General features: G+C 48.6%; 1 protein-coding gene across 3 annotated transcripts; it reads left to right on the top strand.

The window, feature by feature from the left end:
* Positions 1 to 478: 478 nt before the first annotated feature.
* Positions 479 to 19,802, top strand: WSB2 (WD repeat and SOCS box containing 2; the record flags this gene model as incomplete). 3 transcript variants are annotated; one of them, XM_080940846.1, is made up of 9 exons in its annotated part: positions 479 to 608; positions 6,381 to 6,549; positions 12,687 to 12,931; positions 13,071 to 13,202; positions 15,101 to 15,201; positions 16,335 to 16,507; positions 17,022 to 17,132; positions 17,253 to 17,360; positions 17,926 to 19,606. In XM_080940846.1, 9 exons carry the CDS (start codon positions 596 to 598, stop codon positions 18,086 to 18,088), a joined length of 1,215 nt encoding a protein of 404 aa, XP_080796972.1. In that variant the 3' UTR covers positions 18,089 to 19,606. The 3 variants fall into 3 exon arrangements, 2 of the variants coding, with proteins under 2 accessions (XP_080796972.1, XP_080796971.1); XR_013975611.1 differs by lacking the exon at positions 479 to 608 and adding an exon at positions 19,672 to 19,802 and having other exon boundaries at positions 6,362 to 6,549; positions 17,926 to 18,198; XM_080940845.1 differs by lacking the exon at positions 479 to 608 and having other exon boundaries at positions 6,362 to 6,549; positions 17,926 to 19,607.
* Positions 19,803 to 20,141: the final 339 nt, after the last annotated feature.

Below are 20,141 nucleotides of genomic sequence, written 5' to 3'. Positions count from 1 at the left end.
CCTCAGCCCGGCTTCCCCTGGTCCCGCGTTCCCCAGGCTCCGTGTCCCCTCCGCACCGCTTCCCCTCGACCCGGTGTTCCCTCGGCCCCGTGTTCCCCTGGCCCCACGTCCCATCAGTCCGACGTTCTCCCGGCTCCGTGTCCCCTCAGCACCACTTCCCCTCCACCCGGCGTTCCCTCGGCCCCGCGTTCTCCTGGCCCCACGTCCCCTCGACCCGGCGTTCCCCCGGTCCCGTGTCCCCTCAGCACCGCTTCCCCTCGACCCAGAGTTCCCCCAGCCCTGCGTCCCCGCAGCCCGGCATTTCCACCCCGCCTCCAGTCCCCTCAACCCCGCGTTCTCCCAGCCCCGCGGCCCCCCACCCCCGTCTTCCTGCAGCTCCCCGTTCGCCCCCGCAGCCCTGCGCTCCCCTGCGCGCTCCCCGCCCCGGCCCCGCCCCCGCCGGCCGCCATGTGACGGGAAGCAGCTGATGGCCTCTGCGGGCGGCGGCGGCGGGCGCGGCCGCGGCGGGGTGGGGGCGGGCGGCGCGGGCGCGGAATGAAGGCCCGCGGCCCTGGGGGCTGAGGCGCCCGCCGCCTGGGGCGGGCCGCGCGTCCTCATGGAGGCCGGAGGTGAGTGCGGGGCGGCGACCGAGGCGGGAGCGCAGCTTTGTTTCACTTTCGCTGTCAGCGGCGCCCGCCGGCCTCCTGCCGCCGCGGGGACCGGAGAGGGCGGGAGGGCGGAGGAACGGCCGCATTCCCGGAGCCCACTGGGAGGGCACCGGGCTCGGGTCGCCTGCGCCATGGCTGGGCTCCTGGCCTCAGCGCCCACTGCGGCTCGGCAGTAGCGGCGGCCGCTGGGTGGGTGCCTGGGAACGGCGTTGGGCCCGGGACGCTGCCCGGGGTGACACGTAGGACCCGACATCCTAATGGGTGAGGTCCAGTCCTGGCCCTGCCCTTGTCCACAGCTGTCACCACGAAAGCTGAAAGTGAGAGCACGGGATGAACTTGCTGGCCGCCTGGAAAGCGCAGAGATGCTAGGGATGGCTAGACCTGCAGTCCCCCGGGGCTTCTCCCTGAAGGACCCTTGTCCCTGCGTCCTGCTCACGGAATAGTGGCGTGGGTTGAGGGGGAGGGCTGTTGCCAGATTCCAGGGTCCCCAAATACCGGAGCTTAAAGGCAGCTTCCGTGGGGGGGGGGGGGTTAGGAGTGAAGGCCTAGGGCTCAGACTTGTTCCAGTGAAGTTGAAGCTTTCCCTAGGTCGGGAGGACTCGGATGCACCCGGAGGCTAGCAGTGCCGGGTGGGTTGTTTGAAAGGACAGTATTCCCTGGAGTGGTGTCCCCTTTGCATTTAGGAAATGACATTTCTTTGTTTGCAGGAGCCAGGCTTTCAGGGAAAGGTGTCGCGGCAGCTCTTCTCTGGGTTTCCATCTAGATTAAAGCCTTTCAGTATCTTCCCCATAGAATTCTGTTTAAATGGTCCCTACTGTTTTCTTCTGTGACTCTTTTTATAACTTCCGATTCCCGTTTCTGTTGATACCTCAAAGTTGTATCCTAAAGCAATGTGATCAGACTCCTTTTTTAACAGGAATCTGTTCCAGTGCATTTTTTCCCCTAGTGATTGACGGCTGTGTTGTAGGGGTGTGGGCAGAGCTGTTGGGAGCTGCCAAGCTGCTGTTAAAAAGGCCAGACACCAGGCCACAATTTTACCCTCTTTTCAAACTAAATAATTTCTATTGTAAAGGAATTACAATAGAAAACAGTAAAACGGTGGTTATAATTAATTTATTCATTCAGCAAATATTGAGTATCTGGTATGTGCCAGGTCCTTGCTGGCCCAGAATAATATAATAGCAATATGTAATTTAAACGTAGACACATTAAAAACAGAAACAGTACATAAACAGGATAACATAACTAAAATATTTCAAATTGATTCATTTACGTGATGAAACAAAAATTATAGGAATGTTTTGGAGACAAGAATTTTTCTGAGTAGGCGTTTTAACTGCCAGTGAGTCTGCACCACGTGGTGCGTGCAGTACCTGAGGGGGCCAGAAGAGGGCGTCGGAGCCTTTGTACCGAGTTACAGATGGTTCTGAGCCTTCAGGTGATTGTGGGAATGGAACAGCAAAACCGCTCATCTGCTCTAACAGCTGAGCCATTGCTACCAGGGAGTTTTTACAGTGTGATGTGTACTTTATAATTTTTAAAAACTATCCTTAGATTTGCTTTTGTGTATTTTATGTGTGTGAGTGCTTTTCCTGCATGTATGTCTGTGCACCATGCATGTACCTGGTGTCTGCAGAGGCCAGAAGAAAGCATCTGATCCCCTGAAACAGGAGTTACAGACAATTGTGAGCTACCATTCGGGTGCTGGAAATCAAGCACAGGTCCTCTCTCTGCAAGAGTAACAAGTGCTCTTAACTGCTAAGCCATCTCTCCAGTTCCATGCATTATAATCTTAATAGACCTGCCACACTTCAGGTGCTCAGAAACTGCTTGTGGCTGGTGACTAGTGACAGGCAGGCAGGTGGTTTGAGGAGGAAATAGACCCCAGATGCATGCTAACCACAAATGCAACCCAGAATCCCCTAGTGTAAAGAAAGCTAAAGGACAGTGACTTAGTCACCCTGGTGAGTTAGGAATGTCACCAAGAAGGTGACATGGACACAGAGCCCTGCTTATTATGACGGAGCAGCCAGTCAAAACTCTCCAAGCTGATGGACCAGCTTAGCAATGCAAAGATCCCCTGGCAGGAAGGAAGGATCGCCAAGCTTGCTGCCAGGCTCGGTCCTGCCTCCACCTCTGTTAAAGGGGGTTTCCTCCTGTGGAAGAGGCTCTGATAAATCCTCCATTCTGCCTGGCTGTACATATCCAGTGTATAGTTGGAAGACCTGGAAGGGTTAGGGAAATGTTGGTCAGAGGTCACAGAACTTCATGTAGCGAGGATAACGTCTACAGCTAATAGCAGTTATGTACTTGAAAATCGCTGACAGGTTTTCAACAGAGCCCTGACGGAGAAAAATGCTAGGGATGTGAGGGAGTGCATGTGCTCATTAGCTTAACTTAGCCCTCACTCCCCCTGAACACCAGCTTTCCCTTGTGTCAGAAGGAATGCAGTGCTTACTGCTTTAACAAAGCACTGACCCAGCCACAGAGGGTCATGCAGGTACAGTCTCAGATGAAGCTGGATCTTCCCAGTCCTGCTTGGTTTGTTTTGAAGTTCTGCACTAATTATGGTTTTGTTTTTCAGTAGCCAAGTTTAGTTTGGGCCCAGACTCCAGGAGACAGGACTGGTTTCTTCTTTTAGAATCTAGATTCCTGGCCTGAAATAGCAAAAGATGAAAACTCCCAAATCCCAGAAATAGAGTATGAATTCTGGGCAGGGCTGGGTTAAGAACTCCTCCTGAACCATGGCATAAGCATCTTGGTAGTCTAATGGACTCCATTTCCTGGACATTTAAAGAGGTATTGCTCGTCTGTTTGTCAGCAAGTCCCTCCGTCCGGGTAGCCTGACAGCTTGCATTGTGAACAGACTATAAGACTTGCTGCTATGAGCAGACCTCCTAGGCTTGGGGCAGGGCGGATGAGTGGGGGGTAGTGGTAATGACCTCAGTAGTAAGGAGTTCTAGAAAGGAATTAATGAGGAGTTGTGGAGGCGCTGGATTAAGGGCCCTAGGGAGTTGTCCTTTAAGCCAGACACAATCAAGATAAGGTGCCATGGAGAAGTATTCCTGTGAAAGGAGCAGGGGAATCGTTGGTGCAGAGTCCTGAGGTTGGAACTAACTGAGCTTAGCCAGGTGGGAGAGAGCAGGGGTCCGGTACTGCAGGAGCTGAGGGCAGTATGAGGGTAAGAGAGACAAGCTAAGAAGTACGGAGTATGGATGAGTTGGAGCCAGAGCGGGGCCCAGGGAACAGTGAGAAGATTGCCTGGTAGACCAGGCAGCAGGTGCTGGAGAGATTCAAGTAGTAGCCGTAGAGATGGAAAGGAAGGTTTGCTGATGTTTTTGGAGACAGACCTGATGGAACTTGACAGCAAATTTGGTCTGGGCAGTAAAAGGAATGAAGGCTGAGCCCTTTTATTTTGTGTAGAGAGCCATCAGTGTCATCATATCAGAAGAGTGAGCCGTGTGTGGGACAAAGTGAGTCAGGTGTACCTATACCAGGATGGACGCAGGTTTCCCAGCCTTGTCATATTGACACTGAGGCCAGAGCATGTTCCTATCCACAAAGTAATGCTCATGTAGACATGCTTTTGCATACATGAGAGGATTCCAGATAGAAACACACACACATCTCTGGCAGGAGCCATTTGAGTGTCTACACACACACACACACACACACACACACACACACACACACACACGCATCAATTTAGGCTCAACGTATTAAAACCTATATCTCCACGTAGAACTTCAAGCAATTAATGTTTTCTTTATAAAGCCAAGATATGATGCATTAAGATACTATTTAATGTTTTCATTTCTAGCAACATACTTTATAAGATGTATCTGTTGTCTCAGTGTGAACACTGGGTGTTTAAAGCACTTGCCACAGAAATTTGTTTGGTCCTTCAGACTCATGGTAGAAGGAGAGAACTGGCTCCTGAAAACTGTCCTTAGACTTCTTCCTACACATGCCCTATGGCATTTGTGCCATACATACACAATCATGTAAATCCTTACAGAGATACATGTATGTATTTTCCTATTATATACATAGCAGAAATTGTGTGTTTTATATGCAAATCATCGTGTCATCAAAATCCTGCTAACCTTAGATTGCATGGATTATGTGACAGATATCTCTGCCAGTGGAATGAGTCAGTTCAAACCAGATTAGATTATATTAAAGACGGGTTTATTGGGAAGGTGCTCTCCAGTAGGTAAGTTCACTGGCCCCAAGGATTGAGGCCATGGGGAAGGGAGAGGGAGAAGAGAGGAAAAAGAGGGGGTGAGGTAGAGAGAGAGTGCAGGAGAGCACTGTCTGGATTATATAAGGAGGAGCTCTAGGGGAAAGTCAGCCCAGCCCCTGGGCTAGAAAATTCAAGAGATTGAGGGATCTTGGGAGTACCTGGAGGCTAGGCCTGCTTTGATATGAAAACATGCACCTATGTCCCTTGTCCTGGGTCTGTGCACCTAGAAAAGATGCTGTTTCTCTAACTAGGAAAAGTTCCTCCTTGTGAGGTATATATCAATTTCTTTGAGACAAAAATATAAGAAGATACATAAAAGCAGGCTTTGAAATAGATGAAGGATAACTTGTTTAGATTGCATTCTGAAAAGTTGGAGAGGTAGCTCAGTTAAGAGCATTGGCTATGCTCTTAGAAGACCTGGGTTCCGTTTCTAGCACTCACATAGTAGCTTAAGTTCCAGAGGATCTAAGTTTTTTCTTGACTTTATGGACACTGCATAATATGGCACCAATGTACATACAGGCGAAACCTCATGGCTATAACATAACTTTAAAAAAGTCCACGTTATTTTCACAAAGACTATTGAATCCCAGAACTGCTGAAGTGGGATGTGCAGGGAAGGTTAAAACTCCTCATTCTTCAGGCTCTGACCTAAAGTCAGCCATGGCAGTTAGAGGAACTAACTAGGTTTGGATTGAACAAACACTGCCTACTCTTAGGAGGTAGAAGGAGCTCCCAGAGAAGAAAGTGCAGTCATCTTGGTGGTGCAAAAAATGCTTAAGTGCTGGTCTACAAGAACTTGAAATAGGTTTGGGCTTCTTTCCTTTTGACAGTAGAGTTCTGGGCACTTACTGTCAGTATTCCTGGGTGTGATTCTTAGAAAATGAACAGGATGTGAATGGAAAAGGGGCTTTTACTCTGCAGGGCCAACGAGCAAGGTAGGAAGTGGCTTAGTGCTGTGGTGTGGCTGCAGACCGGGGCTCAGGCAGTTGGGAGCCTTGGGGTATATTTGATGTGTGTTTTTAGCTTTGGCAGGGTCCCTGGGGACACAAGGATGAATTAGTAGTCACTTAGATGGGGTTAAGCCAGGGCTGAAGGACTGGGTGAAGTAGGAAGTGGAGACAGTAAGTCTGTTCTAAAGGAAGTGGGTTCTGAGCACAAGAAGGAACCTTGAATTCCGTTTGAGGGGCACCTTCAGAGCATTCATTGGAGACACGGTTGTTGCCTCTCACTTTCTTCCTGCTTACGCATTCACAGAAAAAGGAGACTTCATTCACCAAGTCTACCACACCAAGGTTACTCTGAGTCACACAATGGGGAGGGTTGCCACTGAGTAACCACAGTGGAATGTAGCCTGTGGCTACTGTTACTGCCCTAGGTCATTTAACCAACAAGCCTCTCCCTCAGTCTTGGGCAGACAGCAGCTTCCCTAGTCTGGTGGTCAGGCTGGGAGAGTGTGTTCTGAAGTATGATCTCTCCTTTCCCAGAGGAACCCCTGCTGCTGGCTGAACTCAAGCCTGGGCGCCCCCACCAGTTTGATTGGAAGTCAAGCTGTGAGACCTGGAGTGTGGCCTTTTCTCCAGATGGTTCCTGGTTCGCCTGGTCTCAAGGACACTGCGTGGTCAAGCTGGTCCCCTGGCCCTTAGAGGAGCAGTTGTAAGTCCTCTTTATACCATGGGGGATGAAGGAGGTCTTTGGCGGGGAGCTGGGTACTTTCCCGGGCTGTTCCCTGCTCTTTGGAAGTTTTTTTTCCAAGATTAGGTGGGCAAAGAACAGTTGAGGGCTTGATCATGAGAACACAAAGGCCCACATTCTGGACACAGGGAACCTGGTCTGTAGAGAGCGTGTTGAACAGAAGCTTGAAGTGATGCCCCATACAGTCTGTCCATTCGAAGTACATAGGGCTAGCTGTGCTCCCTGATCCTGTAGTCAGTACTAGGGAGATGGAGGCAAGCGGACCACCAGGTGAAGGGTAGCCTGCACTAGGTGTTACTTCTTAGGAGAAAAAGTACAAGTAGTGTACATTGTGGTGTCTGCACAGAGCTGTGCACCGGCTACCAGAGTCAGTTCTAGAAAACTGTCACTTCCTCAGTGACTCCTGTCACCATTATCCTCCATGGACCTGGCAACACTGTCATGTTATTTTACTGGGATATTTCTGCATGGGGCTCTCTTAACATAGCTCTAAATAGTGCCTGGCATTTGGAGAGTGTGTGTGTGTGTGTGTGTGTGTGTGTGTGTGTGCGTGTGTGTTCACTTCTGTTCTGCCTAGCGACGTTGTACTAATGTGAGATGCCAGACTTAATTGACAGGTTTTTTTATTGGTGAATGACTCTGCTCTGAATGGTTTTGGACACATCTATATAGGTGTGTGCGTCCAGTGTTAGACTGAGGGAGTGGAAGCTGTTTACCACAGTCTTGGTAGTTTTATGTGACCCTGATGGGGTCTTCAGATTTGAGATACTTGACACTGGTCCTCTCTTTGTTCCTGTCTGGCACTCCTGGTGTGAGGTGGGGTCTAATTTGCATTTCCTTCCTGGCTACCTGTTGAGCCCTTTCCTGTGCTAATGGATCTCTGAGTTCTTCCTTCCTAGAATTCCTCCTCCCTCTGGTCTCTGGGTCTTTGCTTTCTGTTTTTTTTCCTTGGTTTTCTAACCTAGTTTGTAGTTTCCAGTGTCAGTATTTTTCCTAGTTGATGTGTCTTCCTTCCATCCTGAGGTATTTACTTATTCAGTTGAGTCTGTATTTATTTATTCAGTCAGGCTGTGTGCACGTATTCATTGTAAATCTTCTTCATTTGGCACTGAACAGAGGCAGAGAATCCTGAAGTACATCAAGTTATCCTGGAGGCTCCTGGCTTTTCTCATCATCAGTAAAGCTTAGGTACATCTCAAGGGAAGCTGTTGCTTTGATACTGGAAATGCCACCAAGAATCCTGGTTGTCCTAGGACAGCCCACACTGCTGGGGAGGAAGGTTTGAGTTACACAGTCCCCACCTTGTGGAACACAATCCCCAAGAATCTTTGGACTGTCCAAAGTGGGGGCCTCTGAGGTGACTGGTGGTGGGGCTGCCTCCTTTGTGGCTTCACCCTGAAAAGTGAGCTGGATTACTTTCTTCTGTTACAGGAAGGAAAGGCCAAGGTCATTCTCTACAACTGTGTTCCATTTTGTAAAGAAAGGTAGAGATTCTTTGTATCTGGGTTTGAGTCTAGGGTCTGCTTATTGTCTGAAAAGTCTTGTTGTTCTGTTCTAGAGTGGTCTTAGTCAGCTACATACATCATTGCAGGCAAACACAGCCTCCTTTACCAAAACAAGAAACGTATTCGCAGTTTGTTAACTGAGGAATTACTGGTGTGGGCGATAGCACAGGTTTTGAAGAATGATAATCGGTGCAGTGCAAGCAGCCAGGCCCGGAAGTGCGCCTGTCAGTACAGCTCAGGTGAGGGTGAGCCAGGGAAGTGGCCTGAGCACCCGAGCAAGGCATGAAATAGGATGCAGTCAGCATTATGGGGTGTGAGCTGTGAGGCTCCCTCCTAACTGAAAACAATACAGAGAGCAACACAAGCCACCCCACCATGGGTACAGTAATGGCTGCCGTGTACAGCCACGGTGTTACACGGGATAGGCATGTACAGTAGTGTGATGTGACCCATGGGACTTTCTCAGAAGCCAGTACACAGCCGATCCTGGTGGCTTGTTTACTGTGGTTAAAGTCTGGTTGGACAGTGAGTTGTTCTGTTCTGTGCTGGACCTTGGACCAGGCCTCTGTGTAAGTGCTCTGTCAGCTATGGCCCCAGGCTGAGCAGCTTCCATTATTTATTTCTGGATCTCCTGTTGTTTCTTGCATTTCATAAATTAATGTTATTGGTACTGGCACCATTATGTTCTTGTCAGGGTTGTGTATTCTTGTATTGGCACGACTGGTGACCCAACCTAGGACTTTGCCTGTGTGAGAAAGTACTCTGTGACTGAGCTACACCCCAGCCCAGAGAGTTACACATTTGGCTTTCTGAGGCATGGTCTCTGTGTGGCCCTCATTGTCCTGGTAGTTGTTACATAGACCAGGCTGGCCTCAGACTCCCAGAGATCCAAGTATTGGGCTTAGAGGCTTGAGACCCCACACCCAGCTGTTAGACATTTTTTAAAAATCCTATTAGCCAGGCATGGTGAAACATGCCTTTACCGGAGCACTCAGTAGGCAGAGGCAAGTGGTCTACATAGTCAGCTCCAAGACAGCCGGACTTACACAGTAGAATCCTGTCCCCACCCCATTCTATTAGAAAATGCTTGTTCATGAGTGTCACCTCCTATCCAATAGTCACACACACTACTTTCAAGAATAATGATTTACATAGCAAAATAATTACATGGGTGTGGTGGCAAAGGAAAACTTGCAGCTGTTAGCTCTCTCTTTGCACCTTTTGGGTCCCAGCATTAATTTGAGCTGTCACTTTGACAGCAAGCTCCTGAGATGCTGAGCCATGTCATCTGCCCCAGACTTGAGACAAGTGAAGTCAGTTTCTGCTGGAGCAGTGGTTCTCAGCCTCCCACTACTGCCACCCTTTAATACAGTTCCCCATGCTGCAGTTACCCCACCATAAACTTAGATTCACTGCTACCTCATAACTGTAACTTTGCAGCTATTACGAGTCATAATGTCAATATCTGTGTTTTCCACTGGTCTTAGGCCACCCCTGTGAAAGGGTTGTGTGACCCCAGGGGGATTCGTGGGACAGGTTGAAAACCACTGCTAGAGCCTCTTGTTCCATTAGCACCTTCTTCTAAGGTCCACCTTTCCTTCCCTCTGGTGCACCATTATCCTGTGCCACACTTGCTCAGTAGCACACTCAGGCACCCAGAGCCTTTTCTGTGTGCTGGGCTACGATGCTTTGCTGAGAACTCCTCTGATGTTGTGACCTGGAGACGTCAGTTGTTCTAAAGCAGAGGCTTCAATGCAGGCCCGTGCCACTCATCCATGTTTTGGTCAGGGAGGAGCCTGGTGTCAGTGAGACTACTGCTTGGGATGTGACTGTCCTAGTTTATGTAGGCCACAAGGACAAACTGCAGAGTTCTCGAGAGCATAGCCCTTTGTTGAGCCATGTATGACTTTCTCTTTCTAGAAAGGCCCGATATTAAATGAAACAGTCCATAACTACTTCTCATCCCTTTGAGTGAAGTGGTAAGATGCCCCCTTCATTCAGATATAGAAGTATGGGCTCTATTTTTAAACAGCTAAGGTTCTAGGCCGTTTCTTGCCTCCCATGGCCTGTTCCCTTTTCTTTTCTCAGATGAGGTCTCCTTATGTGGTCCATACTGGTCTCAAACTACTGAGCCTCCCAGGTGCTAGGGTTACAGGTATGCAGGACTATACACCTCGATCTGTGGCCCCTTTTTTGCTTTGTTTTGTTTGTTTTTTCAAGATGAGGTTTTTCTGAGTACTCCTGGCTGACCTGGAACTCAATCTGTAGACCAGGTTGTTATCAAACTCAGAGCTGCCTACCATTGCCTCCCAGTCACTGGGATTAAAGGTGTGTACACTATACATGCCTTTTGTGTTTTGTGGCCTGCCTGTAAATTCTTTCCCAAGATGAAAAACTCCAGTCCCTGTGCCAGAGTCAGGCAGGTGTGGATTGGTCAGGACCCATGACAGAGGCCTAATAATGAGATGGCATTGACCACTGAGACCAGAGGCCAGCGGGCAGTTTGTCTGCATCCCAGGATGAGGTGCTTCACATCTGGAAACTGAACTAACATGGTGGAGGAGAGGCCTGAGCCACTTATGGCCTCCAGCGTTCTGTGTGGCCTTGTCCTCCAGCTCACCAGTGCTGCTTTATCTAGAGCAGCGCTCTCTCTCCTGATGGCTCCCTAGGCTCTGTGGGCTGACTCTGCCCTCACTGTCCAGCTCCTTATTATTGCACAGAAATGGGAGCCGGGTTCCAACAAAACCTGTCTTTAAAATCCCTGTTACTGGTAGGAATGGACTGGCATATCTCTAATATCTCTAACCTGAGCACTCGGGAGGCAGAGACAGGAAGATAGATCTCTGAGTTCCAGGTTAACCAGGACTATAAGATCCTGTCTCAAAAAAAAAAAAAAAAAAAAAAAACCCCAAATCCTGTCATTTCTAAAGCATAGGTAAATCCAGAAGACTTTACAAGGAATAATATAAGTTAGGCACAAACACACAGCATCCGACCTTTTCATATGAGGAGTCTAAAGCAGAAAAGACTCAGGCCAGGAATACAGTGCTGGCTACCAAGGGTGAGAGTGGCAGTTGACTTGGTGTTGGCAAGGCTGCAGAGCCCTGGCGGCAGGGTGAGTTCCGTGACTCTGATATGCATTTGTAAGGTGTTCTAAGAGGTTTTTGTTTTATTTGTTCTTAAAGAATTTTTTATTTTATTTTATTTTATATGAATACACTGTAGCTGTCTTCAGACATACTAGAAGAGGGCATCAGATTCCATTACAGATGGTTGTGAGCCACCATGTTGGTTGCTGGGATTTGAACTCAGGACCTCTGGAAGAGCAATCAGTGCTCTAACCACTGAGCCATCTCTCCAGCCCCCCTTAGAGAGGTTTTTTGATGCTCTGCAGTAGCAAGTGTGAGGGCATGTTAGATGTGTTTCACCTTTTGTCTCTATTCATCATACATACTCACCAGCATGCAATATACTTTTAAGTATATATAGTTTTCATCAACATACATGGATGATATGACAAGTAAAAGAATTGTTGGAGCAAAAGCAGAAACAGCTGGCCTGGGTGTGTTCTGCTAACCTCCAGTGTAGGCTGGAGAATCTGCATTCTCCAGATGAACTTGTTGCCGCTTTAAAATGTGTTATACTATGCAGTTGACAGCAGTGGGGTTTAATGCAACGTTTCTGAGCATGTGACTATAAAGCAATGCAGGTGTGCTCTTGGGAATAGGATTTCTTATGGAGTAAATCTGAGCTTGCCTGGGGACCTGGGGATCCTCATCTCGTCTCCTCCAATTGCGTGTATAAAAACAACCAATACAGCCCAGAAATGAAACTTACTGTCTGCTGGTCAGGCATATTTTGAGGAATAGTAAACTTGTACTTTCAGGCCAAATTGTGACTATACTGGGTGCAATGGTGGACAGGGCCTTGTGCTTGGTGCCTGAGCTTCACTTTCCTGGCCCTGTCTCCCAGGGGAATGGGAAAGTTCAGGGCTGAGATGAGAGACTCCTAAGGACAGTGCCCTGTGAGCTGTGCTGTTATTGACTGCTCTGCAGATGTTCTGTCAAGGAGGTAGGTGGAGGAGCCTCATCATCACCGGACCTGCAGTTCGTGAGGGCAGCCTTCAGTATGCACCACTTGAGATGAGACGTAATGGCAAGAGAGGGTTCATTCAGTCTCCTTTGGAGTGTGTGAGCTGGAAGCAAGCTTGATGGACAGGGGAAGAGCAGAGAGAAAGTACTTAGGTTCTATTGCGTCTGTCCTGCTTCTAAACATACACCGTGCATTACACACTTTCTCATGTGCTTGCTTCTCTCGAGGACCAAAACCCAAGAGAACTTTCTGAGCAAGCACATGACTCCCTGGAGCCTTTGATCTACTTATCCCACAAGGCAGGTCACCCCATGTCAGGGCTGTTGCAAGCTGGATGAGCCAAAGAAGTAAAGCCCATGTCCCGTGAATTCCAAAAGGAATTGAAGCAATTCCACAGTTCATCGAATGCCAGAAGTAACTTCAAGGAATTGAGAGTCTGGCTGGCAAGGTTGTTGACATGTTAAAATTGTAGATTCATTCAGAAATGTCTGCTTTGCCCAGTATCCCTAAAGGATTTGAAGCCAAAAGCCGAAGTAGCAAGAATGATTCAAAAGGACGGGGCAGTCTGAAGGAGAAGACGCTGGACTGTGGCCAGATTGTGTGGGGGTTGGCCTTCAGCCCATGGCCCTCTCCACCCAGTAGGAAACTCTGGGCACGTCACCATCCCCAGGTGCCTGATGTCTCTTGCCTGATCCTGGCCACAGGTCTCAACGATGGACAGATCAAGATTTGGGAGGTACAGACAGGTAGGTCTTTCTGGCTAGTACTAGGTCCAGAGCCGTGTGCTCTTGACATGTGGTCAGGCCCCACCAACTGTCAGTTGACTGATGAGTAGGCACCGGTCACTGAGCATGCCTTCATCTTACACTGACCTGTTTCCTCCAGGGCTCCTGCTTCTGAATCTTTCTGGCCACCAAGATGTCGTGAGAGATCTGAGCTTCACACCCAGTGGCAGTTTGATTTTGGTCTCTGCATCCCGGGATAAGACGCTTCGAATTTGGGACCTGAATAAACATGGTATGGGGGGAGTTGAGCTACTTGGTACTGTGCTGACTGCTGCTTTCACCTCAGCATGACCATTTCATGTTGAGCTGCCTTCCTCCTTCACCTCACCCAACAAGCCTTCTGAGATGTTCTTGTAGCTACCCTGTGGCCTCAAAGTACTGAGCTATCAGAGTTCACTGCACAGCTATCCTACATGGACAGATTCTAAGGCCCTCTTGTACAGCAACACCCGAATGCTTGTGCCTCTTACATAGGCAGCCATAGTATCTGCACAAAACTCACTTTGTCCTATAAGCCTAGAGGGCTCACAGTCCCTAGTGTGCTGTAGATTATGTGTGTATCCTATGAATTTTGGGGGTCCCCACAGTTCATAACAGCTTATAGATAAACAGTTACAGAGGTGTTTAGATTGTCCTCACCCAAACTCCTCACTCACTAACAGACTCCCACCCCAACCCCATGGTTTATGGTATGGGAGCTTGGAACCCAGCAGAGGAAGGTAGGTCTGTTAGCAAGGACCTGTGGCAGTCTGGACCCAGCTAAGTTCGACACACTACAGCTAAGCGCCACCAGCCCCACACCTGCTGTACTTTTAAGACAGGGTCTCTATGTATTCCTGGCTGTCCTGAAACTCTTGGTGTAGACCATGTTGGCTTTCAATTTACAGATCTGCCTGCCTCTGCCTTCCAAGTGCTGGGATTAAGGGCGTATACCACTATTCCTGGCTCCAACTCCACCATATTTTATGCTGGGTGTGTAGATCTTTCTTACCATATGGCTCAGCCTAGGTCAGCCCCGGACCTCATGGGAAGTTTTCCTCCTCTCAAATGCTGAGACTAAGAGGCCTGAGCACACCTGATGGGAAGGTTTGAGGGGAGACTCAATAAATCTCTTGCTGTCAGGGAGAGTGGACTAGGTGGGGGTGACTGACCATGGGCACAACAAAGTGGGCTTGGAGGAGGAGAGGTGTCTTTTGTTTTTAAAGTTTATGTGTATCTAATGTTTTCCTGTGTGAATGTATGCACACCATTCATGTGCCTGGTACTCACAGAGGCCAGGATGAGGTGTCAGAGTTTATAGAGTTGGAGTTAAAGATGATTGTGAGCTGCCATGTGGATGCTGGGAACCAAACCTGGGTCCTCTACAAGTGCAGCAATTATAATTATCTCTGAGCCATCTCTCCAGTCCTGAGTAGGGCTTTCCACCAAGAGAGGACAAGGTGTGTTCCTGGGTACCAGGCATTGTCCTATGAACCTGACTTAGCATAATACCTCCACTTAGACAGCTAGGTGGCCATAGAAGAAGCACAGCTGACTTTGACAGGCTAATCATTTACAGCCACACGTACCCATGAACTCTGAGTTCTTGTGTTTCTTGCTCAGTTCTCCACATCCTATTCTTACCCACCTTCCCTCACTCACATCTTTCCCATACCCCTTGCAATTGGTAACCCATGTCCAGAACCTAGAATTTCTCCATCCAGTGTCTGTACTTCAGAACACACACACACATTGGGTTTTGAGGTCATTTCACAAGAATAGAATTTTATTCCTCATCTTTTCTCCTGTATATTATATTGCAGTTTTCATTAAGCAATACTGCGCATGGGTAAGTTTCTATTCCTTCTGGGACACAGGCTGGGCGTACGCCAATTGACTCACTTATTCTCACATGGGCCAGCCTTGGGAAAGTCCAGGCCTGAGATGGTGCACGGCACATGACCATACTGTGAGCGCACAGTGCAGTGGCAGTTGGAACCAGGTTATCTGACCTCAGAGCCCAGGCCTCTGATGACTGTCCTGGTATGCGAGCTTGAATAGGGTTCCATGGGGAACTTTGAGAGGCTGTCAAGCCTGGTTTACTGGGTCTTTATTTCTGCGGGCTGATCACCTTCTGTTCTTCTCTGGCAGGTAAGCAGATCCAGGTGTTATCTGGCCATCTGCAGTGGGTTTATTGCTGCTCCATCTCCCCTGACTGCAGCATGCTGTGCTCTGCAGCTGGTGAGAAGTCGGTAAGCCTCCAGTGTGTGTGTGGACAGCGTGTGTACGTGTGCCTGAGCCACAGCCCATCTGCCAGTGTGTCCCAGCAGAGGCGGGCTGGCTGGCTCAGGCCCCCTACACGACACTCAGAAGGCTGAAGCGTGAACATGGCCATGGAGAAGAGGATTTTGGAAGTGGGTGCTTCATCACTGGAGGAGGTTCCTTTTTCAGAACAGTGAAGTGCAGTATTTTCAGACTCTTTTTCCCTTCGGAGTCCAGGATTTAAAAAACTACAGCCCACACCCAGACCTGAATTTGAATCTCTCCAGTTTGACTCCATGTGATTAGAATTCCAGTCCAAACCCTGATAAGAGCAGTGTTGGTCTGTTGCGTGGGAGCCCAGGCAGTCTGGAGAGGTAGTTTCTCTTCTGCTTTGTGTAACCTAACTGATCTAGGATGTGACAGTTTTGAAGGGTCACTGTTTGGCATGGCTCGGGAACTTGATTGTGGAAGTGAAGCACTTTGCTTTGATTTTTGGAGGCAGGGTAACAGAAGAGGTAGCAACCCAGGCTGACCCTGAACTCCTGAACCTCCTACTTGCACCACCAGGCCATTTCATGCAGTGCTGGAATGGAGCCCAGGGCTCTGTGAAGTGTTCGGCAAGCTCTCTACTGAGTCACATCTCCACCCTCAAGAGTTTTGTAAAGGGAAAAAGGATATCTTATTTTGATTCTCTTCGAGGTTTAAAGTGATGAGCTGGGTCAGATAGTCATGGCCAGATTCCCATGGTTCTTGAGCAAGGTGTAGACAGTCTGGGAAGGGTGCTGCTGCTCATATCTGATCCTATGCTTGGCTTCAAGGAACAAGCTGCCACAGCAGAGGTCTCCTTCAGCCCTGTTACCCCATCTCAAGCAGGGATCAGAAAGTAGTGTGAAATGTTGAGTAGGCAGACTTCTGTAGGCTAGCCTGGTCTACACTCTCTTAAAATTCATTGCAGGTCTTTAAGTGTTTATTTAAACTTGGATAAACGGTCCTAGAAGGGCTGTCAGAACAGAAAGCTTGACTATCCCCGGCTGAGGGGCATGACCAGGGTTTCTGTGCCTGTCACTGCTGTCTAAGCACCTTGCTTCTGCAGCTCACCAGACCCATTTCCGTCCTGTTGCAGGTCTTTCTGTGGAGCATGCGGTCCTACACACTAATCCGGAAACTAGAAGGCCACCAAAGCAGTGTTGTCTCCTGTGATTTCTCTCCTGATTCCGCCTTGCTTGTTACAGCTTCGTATGACACCAGTGTGATTATGTGGGACCCCTACACCGGCGAGAGGCTGAGGTCACTTCAGTAAGGACCTTGTGGGGTTATGCACGTTACCTTGGAGTCTGGGAGGAACAGCTTGGATGGAAGAGTGCAGTGGGCTCAGTGCTTTTCCATATTGAGCTCTCAAGTCACCCAAAACCAGTGACTGTTCCCACCTGTTAACTGTAGTGCCACATCCAGAGTGACTGTCATCAGCTGTTACCTCCAGTATAAATTTCCCTGTTCTCACAAGCTTGCTCTACTTTCTCCTGCTTCTGTTGTTTCAGAAGCAAATGATAGTATTCTATAATTATCACAGATCAGCTTAAAAAGTCAGTTTCCACTGCAGCATTAAGTGAGCTGATCTACTTTACATAAGAAAGTCAGCAAAAGAAGTGTTGGGAACCCTTCTGACATCTTGAGACACTTGGAGCATTCAAGTGACCTGGTTCTCCAGTGTGCAGCTGCTAGTTGTACATAGGGAGCACAGGCCAGAGCATTTGGTGGGATTCTGGGAGAGGGAGGCCAGCACTCCAGACCTACTGTTTTTTCTTTGTAGTCATACCCAGCTTGAACCTGCTTTAGATGACAGTGACGTCCACATGAGCTCCCTGAGGTCTGTGTGCTTCTCACCTGAAGGCTTGTATCTTGCTACAGTGGCAGATGACAGGTAAGAAGGGACTGCATGAGCTTACAGCTCACTGCCTTATAGCTGGTACTTGCAAGTAGTGGCAGGCGTGACCTTGCTGACCCCTGGCTCAGCTCACATGTCACTTCTCTCCCCCACCAGGCTCCTCAGGATCTGGGCTCTGGAACTGAAGGCTCCAGTTGCCTTTGCTCCTATGACCAATGGTCTTTGCTGCACATTCTTCCCACATGGTGGAGTTATTGCCACAGGGTATGTATCTGCATTGAACAGATGGACAGCAAGTGCTTGTGTACACCATGAATAAAGTGTCTAGAATAGTAATGTCTTTTATAGATGCTATGATCAATGTAAATGCAAGGAGAGACCTGTATATGGTCCATGTTACCTCAATTCCACAAGGTGATAAGGTGATGCGGTTTTTATATGGGAAGCCTACAGCTAAGGACAGCTGGCAGAATACACCTGTAATTGGTAGTGGTGCTGGCCATTATTGTGTGAACTCAGGACCTTCTCATGCTAGGCTTTTGTCATCAGAGCTGTTTCTGGACAGTTTCAAAACTCACTAGTCTTGAGATCCTGGTTTGGGTTCTCATCCCACTTTAATCTTACGAAGCAGCTGAGACCACAGGCATGGGTCACATCCTGGGTTCTGAGAATCCTACCAAATAGCCATCACTCATCAGTTCATGGCTTCCCTGGTCAGGGCACTTTAGCCTCTGGAGTCTCCATTTCAGGGCAACTCAGAACCACCACTGTCCTTTATAAATGAAAACAGCTCCCTGGGGCTGCTAAGCACTGGTCTTTGTTGTTTCAGGACAAGAGATGGCCATGTCCAGTTCTGGACAGCTCCCAGAGTCCTGTCCTCACTGAAGCACTTATGCAGGAAAGCCCTCCGAAGTTTCCTGACAACATATCAAGTCCTAGCACTGCCAATTCCCAAGAAGATGAAAGAGTTCCTCACATACAGGACTTTCTAGCAGTGCCTGCCACCCCATCTCCTACAGAACCAGTACCAGGGACTGGCTAGGATGGAGCCAGGCAGATCATGCTGGACCAGTGTGGACCTTCTTCCCCATGGCATGTGCAAGTAGGTCTGAGTGATCCCACTTCTGTGGTGCCAGCCTTACCTCGCCTTCGTCCTTTGTGAGCAGCCTTTGTCAGTCTAGTTGTGTTGAAGCCAAGTGCAGTTGTGGTTGTTTGGATATTAATAAAAGCAGGCAGGCTCCAGAGCCTCTCTGGTGGTGGCCAAGTCCACACTCCCTTAACTGGGAAGTGCCTGCCAGGTAGGGTAGCACCTGCTGCCAATTTCCATTCAGCAGCTGCATGGTTTGAAGTTTCTCTGTCTGGTCAGAGGAACTTTGAGATTTGGTTCCTTACTCAGCTGCACGTGGACTGGGCTGTGCTCCTCACCAATGCACTAGTACCGGCTTTTACTTTCCTTTAAACAGTGGTGTGCATGTGTAGAAAACGACAAGCAAGTATGTCAGACCATATGAGGAAGTGTTCCTCAACTGCATGACGGTCAGATGGCCATTTATCAGCATCCTATTTATTTGTATTTTCTCAGCAGATATTAAGGTACAACCGTGTTTTCTCAATTGTCTCTAAGAACCAGAGTTCTTAAGTGGCCCAGTTGTGGAGCCGAGTCTTAGCTGTGTGGAGTCGGTGTTGACATCACTGGCTCGTGCTGTCACGTGCGTTTGTCTCCGCTGCTTGACCTCACGGGATTTGTCCTCCAATTCTAACTGCCCAGAACAGACAGCACCGTTCTTTGACAGCGGTAGCAGCTACCTATTCAAGACGCCTCACACAAAATCTGCCTTAGGAAAGTTAATATATTTTAAATTATTTTAAAGAAACTCAACATCGTATTCTTTGGCCTTTCTTAATTGATGCTTTATGGAGGCAGTGTTAACATTGTACAGTGTGTGCATAGAGGAGTTTCCTCTATTATTTGAAGAACATTGCAAAATGAGGCTTTCCATTGAAGGGAGAAAAAGAAAAGAAAAAAAAAGCCTGTCTCTGTTCTTTTTTTTTTTTCTCCTATTAAGAAAGAAGCAAAAGAAAAAAAAAATATTTTAAGCCAAGCACAAAAGGAGAAAGGACACCAGTGGGCTACTCTGCCATGTGGCTGAGATGCTGCTGCTTCCAGCACTGGACACTTGGCTGCAACTTCAGACTCAGCTTAAAACTTGGGGAGCAAACATCTCCCCCTGAGATGCACCTTACCTAAACAGCAAGGTGCACCGGGTGGCCTCCAGGCCCTCATCTATCCCAAGGGAAGTCTGGTCCCAAGGTTAGTAGTCTGATGGCCTAGAAGAAACAACCTCTAAGGTATTTATTCTGGGACACCAGCCGTAACAGAAACACAGGTGGAAGGGCCAGCACAGATCAGAACAGCGAACACTTTATTCTCACTCTGAGGGACTTGGTATAGGTACAGCTCGGCAGGCAGCAGCAAAGCAGGTAGGTTAGCAGTGCCCCTCCTCCCCACCAGGTGAGGGCAGCGTGCAGTCTGAAGGCCAGCTGTGTCATAGTTTCTTTTCTATTTTCACAATAGAATTTTGAACCTGCTGGTAAGCCTTCTAAGAGTGGAAAAGACCACTGCTGTTCCTGAGACCGGATCTGTCTTACTATGCTGACCTACAACTGCCAACTGCTATTCTGCCTCAGCCTTCTGTGTCCTGAGGTTATAGGCATGTTAGCACTTTGGGCAGAAGAGAATGACTTTGAAATTCTGTAACAAAAAATTTGATCAGTCATCTATGAGCACCCATGTATCGTTGGAAGACACTGAAGCACACTCAGTCTTCACATGAAGCTGCAGTCGATTCTGTCATCCCATCGAGGGATGGTAAAGACTCTGAAGCAGCCCTCACCATGGGGGCAGGGTATTTTCCCCCATAAAAGACAAGCAGCAGGGATCATTATAGATTACAGCTGCTCTGTAGAACCCTGCTCCAAAAAGCCACAGAGAACACTACCTAAATGCCAGGGGAGAGACTTCTGTGACTGGTTTTATCCAGTGGC

Source organism: Micromys minutus (genome assembly GCF_963924665.1).
Source record: "Micromys minutus genome assembly, chromosome: 29".
Lineage (NCBI taxonomy): Eukaryota > Metazoa > Chordata > Mammalia > Rodentia > Muridae > Micromys > Micromys minutus.
The sequence above is the reverse complement of the archived record's forward strand: the minus strand, read 5'-3'. Positions and strand labels throughout refer to the sequence as shown.